The sequence below is a fragment of the Mus pahari genome, chromosome 1 (assembly GCF_900095145.1).
Source record: "Mus pahari chromosome 1, PAHARI_EIJ_v1.1, whole genome shotgun sequence".
Classification (NCBI taxonomy): domain Eukaryota; kingdom Metazoa; phylum Chordata; class Mammalia; order Rodentia; family Muridae; genus Mus; species Mus pahari.
In genome coordinates, this window is record NC_034590.1 from 57,598,016 (window position 1) to 57,611,595 (window position 13,580).

General features: G+C 37.1%; 1 protein-coding gene across 1 annotated transcript; it reads right to left on the reverse strand.

Annotated features, from left to right (window-relative positions):
• Positions 1-8,241: 8,241 nt before the first annotated feature.
• On the reverse strand, positions 8,242-9,249 carry LOC110338297 (olfactory receptor 14A2-like). The gene has a single exon (XM_021221610.1). The coding sequence runs from the start codon at positions 9,247-9,249 to the stop codon at positions 8,242-8,244; it is 1,008 nt and encodes a 335-aa protein (XP_021077269.1).
• Positions 9,250-13,580: the final 4,331 nt, after the last annotated feature.

Consider the following 13,580-nt stretch of genomic DNA (forward strand, 5'->3'; position numbering starts at 1 on the left):
AGAACCCAGATGTCCCTCAATAGAGGAATAGATACAGGAAATGTGGTAATTTACAAAATGGATTTATGAAATTCTTGGCCAAATGGATATATCTGGAGGATATCATCCTTATTGAGGTAACCCAATCACAAAAGAAGTCACTAGATATGCACTCACTCATAAGTGGATATTAGCCCAGAAACTTAGAATACCCAAGATACAATATAAAACACAAGAAAACCAAAAAGCTGGAAGACCAACAGGTGGATACTTCATTCCTCCTTAGAATAGGGAACAAAATACCCATAAAAGGAGTTATAGAGACAAAGTTTGGAGCTAAGATGAAAGGAAGGACTATCCAGAGACTACCCCACCCGGGGATCCATCCCATCATCAGCCACCAAACCCTGACACTATTGCACATGCCAAAATGATTCTGCTGAAGGGACCCTGATATAGTGGCCTCTTGTGAGGCTATTCCAGTGCCTGACAAACACAGAAATGGAGGCACACAGTCAGATATTGGATGCAACACAGGGCCCCCAATGGAGGAGTTAGAGAATGTACCCAAGGAGCTGAAGGGGTCTGCAACCCTATAGGTGTTGACCCAATGTGAACTAACCAGTACCCCAGCTCATATCTGAAGATGTAGCAGAAGGTGGCGTATTCAGCCATCATTCGGGAGAGAGGCCCCTTGGTCTTGCAAGCTTCATATGCCCCATAGAGGGGAATGCCAGGTCCAAGAAGTGGGAATGTGTGGGTAGGGGAGCACAGTGGGGGGAGAGTATAGGGGACATTCGGGATACCATTTGAAATGTAAATGAAGAAAATGTCTAATAACATAATTAAAAGAAGAAAAAAAAAGAAGCCTTCATTACTGAGGCAAAATTTCTGTGAAACATTTCTTCAAGGTCAGCATGCAAAAACCTTAGTCCAGAAGAAGCAAAAGATGATGTGTTCTAAGAAATACCAGGTTCTTTTAAAATGTATTTTAGTTATATAGCATTATGAAAAATGATACATAATTTCAATTTATCTTAATTTGTTTACAATTATAAATATATTTTTAGTAACAGTCTGACATTACATTCGTCTTTCCCTTTTATACCCCAACTCCTCCCAAAGACACCCCTTCAAAACCTGCAATGCCTTTTATTTTAATCATATTCTGTAAAATTTATTAAATATTGTAACTATAAAATGAGTATTATAAAATCTGTTTGACATAAGACAACTATCAATTCAGCAGTCTTATGTAGATGCTTGTCTACAGCAATACTAAAAATACATACATTTTTCTCAATATATATTTTAAATAACTCCAAATATATGAATTGTATTATATTTTGAAACAATATATCACTATTATTTTTTTATGAACATAATTAGATAAAGTCTTTATGGTTGTTTGTTTGTTTTCTTTTTAGTAGAGCCTAAAATCTTGGCTCTTTCTATGGTACAAACACAAAATAAAACAAATTTTAGACATTGGTGTTCACTGTAATAAAGCTGTACTTCAATGTCCTTTACTTCAGGAAAGGATTTTACCTCCATAGTAGATAAGCTAAGAGTTGACAGATCTGCTGCGTCAAGGAATGAATTGTAGGCATGATTTTTGGATACAGATTTCCTGCTATGGTCAAAGCTATTTGACTTGAGAGATTGTTGTAATTCTCAGCATGCAGAGAAGAGGTTACATTCACTTAATCAATGGTGGGTGTATTAAGATGGTCTATCGAGTGAAGTCATTCATCAACTGTTTCAATGAAGAATGGTTTGAGGGTGGCACAGACATTAGGTGAGGGTAAGATTCTGGTGCATTTGTGATGATTTTGAATAGTATTCATATCAGAAAAAGAGTAACTTATAAAGTCTTCTTCAAAATTGATACAATAATTATAAGTATTAACTAATATCTTCAATCTCACTCTTTGCTGTTCTCTTACAAGCCACAACCCAAATTAATTTTCTACATTTCTTTTGGCTGTATAAATAATTTTGAAACATGTAAGCTGTTGTGAAAACCATAGTATAGTTTAGAAACATCAAATAAATAATCCTACTAATACAGAGGCTGAGATATGAGAAGCATGATTTCAAGACCATTATGTGGCACACAGCAAGACCCTGTCACCTACAAACAAGCAGAAAGCATATATATGGGATGTACAGTATTGGATCTATTTTGCTGTTTACCGAATTAGAGAGACCATTGGATGATGGCCAACAAATTTCTAATTCTTCATATTTTTGAATTTCAATCAATTAGTATGTGTTGGTAATATTAACTTTCATATTAAGAGATATTAAGGAAAATTATTGTTACTTCCTGATAATTTTCTTCTTAGAGGTGGAATTAAGTCTGAGTGGGTTGGTTGAAAGTTTACTTTCTTGCTTCTTCTAGGGTATGGTTTCACTCCTGTGTCTGTGTTTTCCATCTATTATTCTTTTAATGCTGGATTTCGAGAAAGATATTGCATAAATTTGTTTTGTCAAGGGTAGTTGAGAATTTTGGTGAGTATAGTAGCCTGGGCTTGCATTTGTGTTCTCTTAGGGTCTGTATGAAATCAGCCCAGGGTTTTTTAGCTTTCATAGGCTCTGGTGAGAAGTCTGGTGTAATACTGTTAGGTCTGCTTTTACATGTTAGTTGACATTTATCCCTTACTGCCTTTAAAAGTCTTTCTTTGTTTAGTGCATTTGGTGTTTTGATTATTGTATTAGTCAGGGTTCTCTAGAGTCACAGAACTTGCAGATAGTCTCTATATAGTAAAGGAATTTATTGATGACTTACAGTCTGCAGTTCAAATCCCAACAATGGTTCAGTAGTAGCTGTGAATGGAAGTCCNAGGATCTAGCAGTTGCTGAGTCCCACACCGCAAGAAGGCGAAAGAGCGAGAGCTAGACTCCCTTCTTCTAATGTCCTTATATGGTCCCCAGCAGAAGGTGTAGCCCAGATTAAAGGTGTGTGCCACCACACCTTTAATCCCAGATGATCTTGGACTCGGAGATCTCCCTGTTTAATCTTCTGGATTCAATCACCACTGTGTCTCAAGATCTCCATACCAAGATCCAGATCAGAAACTTCTATCTCCCAGTCTCCAGATTAGGTTCACTGGTGAGCCTTCCAATTCTGTATTGTAGTTCATTTCAAATATAGTCAAGTTGACAACCAGGAATAGCCACTACAATTATGATGTGAGTCGAGGAATTTCTTTTATGGTTATGTCTATTTGGAGTTCTGTAGGCTTCTTGTTCATTCATGGGCATCTCTTTCTTTAGGTTAGGGAAGTTTTCTTCTATATTTTTATTGAAGGTATTTATTGGCCCTTTAAGTTGGGATTATTTACTCTCTTCTCCTTATGTCCTGGATTTCCTGGATGTTTTAGGTTAGAAGCTTTTTCCTTTTTGTGTTTTCTTTCACTGTTGTTTCAATATTTTCTATGGTATCTTCTGCACCTGAGATTCTCTCCTTCATCTCTTGTATTCTTTTGGGGATGCTTGCATCTACATCTCCTGATCTCTTACCTTGGTTTTCTAATTCTAGGGTTGTCTCCCATTGTGATGTCTTTATTGTTTTTAGTTCCTGTTTTAGATCCTGGGTGGGTTTGTTCCTTTCCTTTCACCTTTTTGAATGTATTTTCCTGGAACTCTTTAAGGGATTTTTTTGTTTCCTCTTTAAGGGCATCTAACTGTTTACCTGTGTTCTCCTGTATTTTTCTAAGGGAGTTATTCATGTCCTTCTTAATATCCTCTATCTTCATTATTAGAAGTGATTTTTCCTTCTGAATCTTGCTTTTCCAGTGTGTTGGGGCATCCAGGACTTGCTAAATTGGAAGAATTGGGTTCTGATTATGACAAGTAATCTTGTTTTCTGTTGTTTATGTTCTTATACTTGCCTCCTACTCTTTGGAAATCTCTAGTGCTACCTGCCCTGGCTAGGTCTGACTGGAGCCTGTCTTTCCTGTGATTCTGGTTGTGTCAGCATTCCTCAGAGTTAAAATATCTCTGATATTCTGTGATTCTGGGATCCTGTTAGGTTCTAGGAGTCAAGGTGCCTTTGCTACCCTGAAATCTTGGTGTGACCAAGCTCCTGGGATTCTGGGATCCTGGGCATTTTGGAGCACCTGGGAGTGCAGCTGCCTCTGGGTGTTGGGAGGCTGGCTCATAATACCACTTTTTAAGGCATGAATAGAGTCAAGGATAGCACTAACGTTTTGCCTTATGAGAAATCAGCACAGCTGCTGAGATATGACATTATGAAAGACCAGGAAAGAACACTGGTAAAGATACAGCCCCAGGATTAAAAGTGTCATGAATTAGTTCATATCATTATTCCTCCAATGAGGCTGCAAATCCCTGCAGCTCCTTGGTCACTTTCTCTAGCTCCTTCATTGGGGACGCTGTGCTCCTTCCAATGGATGTCTATGAGAATCCATTTCTATATTTGTCAAACACTGGCAGATCCTCACAATAGACAGGTTTATCAGGCTCCTGTCAGCAAGCTTGTGTTGGTGTCCAAAGTAGTGTCTGTTTGGGGGGATGTTTATAGGATGGATCCCCAGGTCAGGAAATCCCTGACATTCCTTCAGTCTCTGCTCTGAACACTGTCACTGTAACTCCTTCCATGTGTATTTTGTTCCCCTTCTAATAAGGATGGAAGTATCCACACTTAGATCTTCCTTCTTGAGTTTCATATGTTTTGCAAATTGTATCTTGGGTATTCTGAGCTTCTGAACTAATATCCAGTTATCAGTGAGTATGTATCATGTGTGTTCAGAGCTCTCAGAGACTAAACCACCAATCAAAGAAAACACATGGTGGTACTCATGGCTCTAGCTGCATGTGTAGCAGAGGGTGTCATAGTCACTCGTCAATTGGAAGAGAGGCCCGTGGTCCTGTGAAGGATATATGCCCCTTTATAGGGGAATACCAGAGCCAGGAATAAGGAGTGGGTGGATAGGTGGGCAGAGGGAGGTGGGAGGGGATAGGGAATTTTCAGGAGGGAAACTAGGAAATGGAATAACATTTGAGATGTAAATAAAGAAAACATATAATTTTAAAAAACAAGTGTCCTGGAGAGAAGTGGAGGCCTGGTACTATGTAACAGGTACTGAATTCCTTAAAAATGCCCAGTGAGGGTACGGATCAAGGTATATTCCAGTTGGAAAAAAAAAAAGCCTGTATATTTGAAAATAGCTGTTCCATGGTGCTCCTACCAAGTCAACAGAATATATAGTTAAAGTGGTCCTTCCTGAGCCTCAGAAAAAAAGCTGCTGAGTGTTGGAGGAGTGTCTTGTGTAAAGTGTATTCAGAAGGTAATTGTAGTATACTGAAACCTAGTTACAGTCCAGACACTGGCATTGGATGGATATTGAAGTCTCTCCAGACTGAACACTGGAGATAGAAAAGCTGGACTTCCAATGCCTTCACATTCCTCTGAGGATTGTCCTCTCTGTTAAAGTTAATGACTTCATGAAAATATGAGACAACACAAATTCAGGAGGTAAAGGTGTGTCTAAGGTCTCAGTGAAATGAAAAACACTGGGACCTGCAGAACAGCCCTTCAAGCTGTAGATAAGAGCTCTAAATACTTGAGTTCAATGTATATATAGTTTCTCAGCTGTGCAAAACCGAAGAATGCAATATGAATTATGAGGGGCTTCATGACTCTAAAGGAACAAATACATCTACACTATGAGCCAGTTTGTCAGAAAGATACAAAGGCAGGAAGATTCCTGAATTCCAGGTCAGCATATGACAGAGTAAGAGGTGAACTCCAAGTGTGGTAGAAATGGTAATGTCAAGGCAGGGTGCCATCTTCACTGAGGAGAATTTGAACCAAAACAAAACCCATCAAACTGAGCTTAGTGTCTGAGGAAGGCCTAAATATGGATACTTGACTCCTACTTAGAAAGGGAAACAAAATGATCACTTGAAGCAGAGGAAGGAAGGGACCTTGGTGGTAGAGTGGAAGGGGAGGTAAAGGGAGACAGGATCACTTATGGGGGAAGACAGGAGAGAAGACTAGAGGGCCTGGAAAATAAATGGAAATGTGCAGCATTGTTGTAATTGGTAGCTGCTGGGAGAGGTAGAATAGGATTTTGAGGAATGTTTCTCCAGAGATACTACCTGTGTTCCTATAAGCTATAAGCTTACAGATAGCCATGAGTAAATTCTGACATCTTAATAAAAATGAACAAAAGAACAAACACATAAGGTGGGAAGAAGTCAATGTGGTAAGATGGGAGAGAGACTGAAGAGGAAAAAACATGGGGTTTGAATTTCACCAAACCAAAGAGTATAACTATAAGAAATACTCAGTCAATGAAAAATACAGACCATTAATGCTATCTTCTTTTAGAAAATATACAAGACTATAATGTGCTGACATGGGTCTATGTAAATCAATCCTCTTTTTTTTCCCCCTATCTCATTAATTAGTTTGGCTAATAAACAGAATTTCAAATAATGTACTATAAAATGTAATTGACTTATTTTCCACTGTAAAACATGAAATGGGGTGGAGAGGTGCCTTGGTTGGTAAATGTTTTCTGGATAAGCATAAGAATGTTGATATGACCTGTAAAACTGCTATGAAAGCTGCGTGAGATAGCATGTCTATTACCCAAGTAAAGTGGGAAAGGGAAAAATTTATTCCAGAGGCATGATGTCCATCCAGGTTCTTCAAATATCAAATATATGCATTTCAGGATCAGTGTGTCAGCTTGACTTAAAACACAAATGTGTGGAATCATAGAGGAGACATCTAAAAGATGATCTCTGGACACCATTAGTTCATGAACAGAAAAAGAATTAAATATACATACACAAAAACACAAAGAATGTACATATATGTATACCTTACGTACACACACAAGCACAAAATTAAATATTCTAATGGATTCTGTAGGTAATATGAAGAGGTATTTCTACAGGGCTAACAAGTATGATCCTTACTCAGAAGACAATATACTATTCAGGATGTCAAAAGTTGCAGAACATAAATTGACTTATACACATATTGTGTTATGAATTGTATATTTGACAATACGTTGATTGCTAAAGAGGGTAAAGAGAACCATCATTAAATATATATCTATATAATAAATATATATTATACACATAAATATATACATCGATACACATAGAATAACAATATAAGAAGGATAATTATTATACTACTCACAATCTTAGTCTGTATCCACAAGAACAAAGGCATAAGTAATTAGAACAGAAGTGAAGTATAGGTATAGGAGGGTGACATTAAATCATGTTTGTGTTGTTGGAGCTTTACAAGGAAATGGATTTCCCCATGGCCTTTAACAAGTTTCTTGGCCTGAAGACATTTCACAGGGAAGTGAACTCTGAAGAGTGTTGTCCTTTCCCTACCTGCCATGTCTCCCGAAAATGCTCTCTAGTTATTGTTGATGTCATGCAGTGAACAAACTCCATTGGAATAGGAAATACTATTTTTATACCACACAATATTTTTTGTTCTACTTTTTTTGTCATTTGTGAAGTACCTTCTCACAGGAAGGTAATATTGTGAGATTCTCTGGATAATCAGAGTCTGTCAAAGAGGCAAAGGGGGATCATATTTCTGAGAAGGCAGAGGTTCTCATAAAGTGAATCAATAAAAAGTTACTTATTCCCTACCCCCTCACATTGCCAAATTGTCAGCTGTATTCTTCATATACTTCTCTTTATACACATTAATTACCAATAGGCTGACTGATGTCCTGGAATATTTATACCCTGTAAACAGGTCTGGTATTCTTTGCAAACACACTGCAACAGACCCCTCACATTCTAAAGCATTTGTGTCCTTTACTGAATATTTGTTCTCTGCAATCCACAGGCATGGCCATTTCCCTTATAGCCTTCTCCTCTGAATGACAAAAATAAATGCTTACAGCTCTCAAGTGGGGAGGGGAGAGATAAGAAGACAATAGAGCGGAGGGGCAAGCCAGGTAACTGTGGGGCAGAGCCTAGACAAAATGCTAACAATTGTTATTTTGTTTTTTTGTAAAGGAAGTAGATAAAGAGTTATCAGATCACCAGATATTCATTCAATCTTACCATGAAAAGAAATTAGCAATCATTTTAAAAAGTTATAAACATGAGAATGGCTTTACATACAAGAGCAGAAATTTTAACTTTATAGGTTAGTCTGATATAATTTTCTAATCTTTGATCATATAAGCTATCACCTCAGTGTTTTAATTTCACAAGGTAAAAATGAGTATCTACATTTTTTGACAGTCAATAATTACAAAACGTGGTTGTAAAATGTGAGGCACTGTACCATGGACAGGTACTACGAATTCTTAAGTGAAGTGAACCCCTTGGGCAGAGAATTTTTTGCAAATTCCTCAAAGCACATTTGACATCAGTATTTCTCAGGCTGTAAACCACAGGATTAAGTGCTGGAGACAACACAGTATATAGCACAGAAAACAGACTGTCTGCAATTGATGCTGTATGTGAGGGTGGCTTCAGATAGATAAAGTAAGCAGTAGCAATAAAAACACTGAAAACAGTGAGGTGGGGGAGGCAAGTGGCAAATGCTTTGGTCTGACCTTTAGTGCTAGGAATCTTCAGCACAGTGGAGAAAATGTAAAAGTAAGAGAGCACGACACATATGATACAAAACAGGCCCAGACAAAAACCAATTCCAAGACTTATATAAATGACCACAAGTGTGTCAGAGCAGGAGATCCTCAACAATGAGGGAACATCACAGAAAAACTGTGGGATCACAATGGAGCCACAGAAAGGCATGGAAAATGTGCCAGCTGTGTATAAAGCTCCAAAAAGTATTCCAGTAGCCCAGGAAGCACCCACCATCAGCACACAGTTACCACTACTCATGATGGCCTCATAGTGTAGGGGACAGCAGATGGCAACATATCTGTCATATGACATTGCTGTTAGGACAAATACATCTCCAGATGCAAAAGAAGTCATTAAAAACAATTGGAGGGCACAACCCAGAATAGAAATTGAGTTATTGTGAGTTATGCTATTGATAAAGAAATTTGGGATTGGAACAGAAATAAAGAAGATATCCATCAGGGACAAATTCTTTAGGAAAAAGTACATGGGAGTTTGGAGTTTCAGATCCAGAGTAATGAGAGTGATGAGGAGGAGGTTACTCACTATGACTGCTAAATACATTACCAGCAAGAACAGCCCCCATACAGTTTGAAGCTCAGGAGCAGCCGAGAATCCCATAAGGATGAACCCTGATATTCTAGTGTCATTGGGCATGCTAACGTCTTCCACAGCCTGTCAGATATGAAAAGTAAGCAAAAATTACCATTTGATGTACAGACATGCTCAGTGGAAATGGACCCAGGACATACCTAGATACTGCCCCCATTTTATCTTTCTACAAGTTGATACTTTTACTGGATACAATAATTGTACTAATTTGCCATTTATTACTGTTGTACTATGTATTGCTACAAAATGTTAGAATAATTATTAGTTATATATTATCCTTTTCTTAATAGAATTGAGTCTTTCCTTGAAATAGCAGTTGTTCAGTTGGCAACAAACAGCAGAATAAAACCTTCAAGTCTCTCCCTGCACTATTTTATTTCCTTTGTCTTAATCTTGGTTCAGAGCACTGCTATGCTTTGTATGGCCACACTTACCACATCACAAGAACTTGCCTAATGCTAATAAGTCTCCTTTTTGTACCTTAAATGTTTTCAAAATAATGCACACATTTTATCATGTTTTCTGGGCACTCTGAGTAGAAGCTCTATTCCTTCTCCTGTTGGCTCAATCTTGTTTGGACAAAACCCTTTTTCATGGTGTATTTCTCTGTGATGAGCCTGTGCCCTAAGCAGAATGATCATTTCCGAGGTACCAATTTGTCTGCTTCCAAGTTAATATCTAAAATATTAAACACCGTGCAGTGCAAAAGATCATTCCACATCCTAGCAGAAACAGTTTTCTCTACATTTACCCCTAATCACCCTTAACAATTTTAATCTTACTGATAAGATTCAATATGTTCAGAACAGAGATAACAGTTCATGAACTCACAGTTTGACCAGGAATAGGTGAGATTAATAGCTCTTATCCTTTTTCTAATATTCTATGACATCTTTTTTCTACTTTCAAATACATAGTTATATGTTTATATTTTTCAAATTCCTTCCCTGACTTTTATGATTGTTTTTTATTTGCTTTCTGTGATGATCAACCACTTCTAATTTGCTGGAACCTTAAAATATATGCCATAATATTTCCATAACAAAACAATATGAATTCCCTTGCTTAAGAAAATATTATCCATTACATTAAATTCATATGTAAAATAGGCATATGTTGTAATTGCAAATTCTCAGTTATACTTATATTAAATATTTAAACATATACAAATAAATATATGTGTCATCATGGATGTAAAAAAGGTAAAGGATTTTTGTGTAACATTCATATAATCTTAAATTAATGAAATCTTAAAGTATAGAAGATATCAATAAATCTGCTAAGAGAAGCGAGTTGGAGCCTCCTTGCAAATGGGAGATATGAACTTCCCCAGTGAAGGGCATTTGAGTGTGTGTGTGTGTGTGTGTGTGTGTGTGTGTGTGTGTGTGTGTGTGTAAATATATTAAATCTCTTTCTCCTAGCTCCTGATTCCAGGAACACAACTTAGTGACTATTCATTTATTATCAAATGCCTAGACCATAATTTTTGGCTCTTTCCTGGCTAACTCATAAGTTATCTAACCTATTCATACTACTCTGTGTCTACCACTTAGTTACTTACCTCTCCTTCAGTTCCAGCCTTTTTCCTTGGATTCTCCCTCAAGTACTTCTCCAGCATCTCCATTGAATGTATCTCAATTTTTTTGCTTCTCCTATTATTCTGTCACCAAGCCTCAGAATCCTCTGTCTTCCTGCCGTGTCCAACCTCCTATTTTCTGTCTCAGCTCATTAGCCATAGCTTTTTTATTGATAGGTGATGCTTATAAGAGATTCTCTCTACATGTACACATATACATGCATTTACTATCTTAGTAAACCAAGACAACAACAGAAAGGAGGTACTGTATTTGAAAGAGAGAGCACGGGTATATGGGGTAGGGGTCAAAGTGATGCAATGAAATGGAAAAATACTTTAATTAAATTATATCCTCAAAAAATGTTTTATAAAACCAAAGGAGAGAGTGAGAAAAAAAAGTGAGTGCCTGGAGCACTTGTTGCTCTTGGAGACAATGTGGGTTTGTTTTCCAAAAGCTACATGGTGGCCCACAATCGTCTGTGACTCCAGTTCCAAGGGTTCTAACACCTATTTCTGGCTTTTATAGGCACCAGGCATGTGCAGTGTATGCAAATATAACTATATAAAACCACAAATATCCATAAAATTGAAATATGAACTATGTCTTCAAGAAAGAAAATACCTACATTAGGAAAGTTTTTGAGTCACATACATGCACGTATATTATGGATATGTCAGGATTTCCTTGTGTTTTCTTTGTACAGGAAACTTGAGAGACCATCCTATTAAACTATTTCAACCAATTTCTCTTTAACATACCATGTTATGATCACTTCTTAGTAAGATCCAACACATGCTGGTATCCTGCTGATTCAAACTCTATCTGTAAATACATTACTGGTTACTACATTTAGGTATTGATGTATTCCTCACTGAAAATAGATACAATGTTAAATTAATTCAGAATTCTCAATTTAGATTTCCTTTCAAGCACTATGTAATCTAGAGGTCTCTAACAGACCCTTTTAATGGCTTTGGATACTACCTTAATATTCCCCAAAGGAAAAACATTCTTAATAGTCTCACTTATTATTTACTTTTCTTTTAAGACAATTAGTGTTAAGATAATTGGCATTTTCTGTAGGNAAGACAGATCATTCCCCAGAAAATGCATAGAAAAATCATGGAGAAATTGGCTCACACTTTCCCCAGGATCATATGAAATTAAATACATATTATTTTGCTCATGATTTGAGCTTAGTAATCATGCACATTGCATGGAAGGGAAGGCATATTGTCCGTAGTAAGGGTCACATTCCACCTGAAATTAGGAAGGTACATGCCAAGACAATGTTGACGCTCTGCTCTCCCTTTCATCTTTATTCAGTTACGGACCATATTCAACAGAGTTATAACCTTACACTCAAATTGTACTTCTAAGGTCATTCACTCATCTTTGAAAGAACATCATGAATATGTGAAGATGTTTCTTTCTAATGTCATTTATATCACACACAGTTTAAAATTACTATAAGCCATGATAGTTTTTTTCTTTGCCAACTTGATACACAAATGTATATTATTTACACAATATCATATCACTTCTAGTGTCTAAACTTTCATATTCATTTCACAATGCCAAATTCACTTTATCTTTTAAGGCTTATAAAGTTTTAACAGCACTATAATGGTTCAGGAGTTTTCTCTTCAAATTTCATTTGAAATTTAAGTTGATCCATGAATTTTATAAAATCAAAATATGAATTAAAATCTGTAAAAGCACAATTGCACTGTGTAAGCATTCCCACTGCAAAGGTGAAAGGGATGGCCATTCATAGCACAAAATGAATATGGTTTGGAACAAAACCAAAACGTCTAAGAAACATCAAATGCTGTGGCTCCATATCTGATATTTGGGACTTATGATGATATCATGTGGGCTTAAATAGCCTTCAGCAACTCCACAACTCTACCTCTGACTCTCCCTCACTGTCATCCTTATTGAAACTGGACCAATTCTATACTGACCACTTTCTTTGGTAGATGTTCCAGAATCGTGGCATCACCAAAATTATAATGTTCTCACTGCAACTTGGTATTCATTTCCTAATTACATGCAATGACCAAACAGGGGCCTTTTGTGAGGAATTTTATCTTGCCACACATCCTCTAGCCCCAGCAGCCTGCAGGAACTTTGGTGCCAGCCTCCATATTCCCTTCACTGTAGAATCCTGAGTGCAAAATCAGTTCCACATGGTTGAGTCTTCCAAGATAGCCTAAAATGTGCTCAAGATGTGGCCAACACTCTTAGGTGGCAGTTACAGTACCAGTCTAGGTTATTGATGATTACCTCTTGGAAACTCTTTTCTGTATGACTATGTGTGAGCAGAGGATCCCATTAGCTTTCCTATTTTTAGTTGTTACATTTGAAGGGAGATTTCATTTAAATAATTTGGAGAATTTGATAGGAAGGTTTTTGCCATTATTCCTGTTGTCTGGGTTATGGCTTGCACCACTTCCTTAGTTAGACTCATCTATTTAGGACTTATAGACTATTTGCCTTTATGGCACTTATTGAGAACTTTTACCTTGTTTATAATTCATTCCTACGTAAACTATCCATTTAAACTATCCATAATTTCAGAAGAGTAAATGAAAAACCATCTAATCATCTGAAAAGTATGAACTACTTAACTGTATATACACAGTTAACTGGCTAGTACCTGGTTATCACATAGAGATAATTATAGCTTTGTGCAGTCCTGTGATGTGAGGGTCTATTTAGGAAACTGACATCTGATGGGTGATTCTCAAGAAGGGAATCACAGCTCTTATGCATGCATGGAAGGGGAGGGGCTTT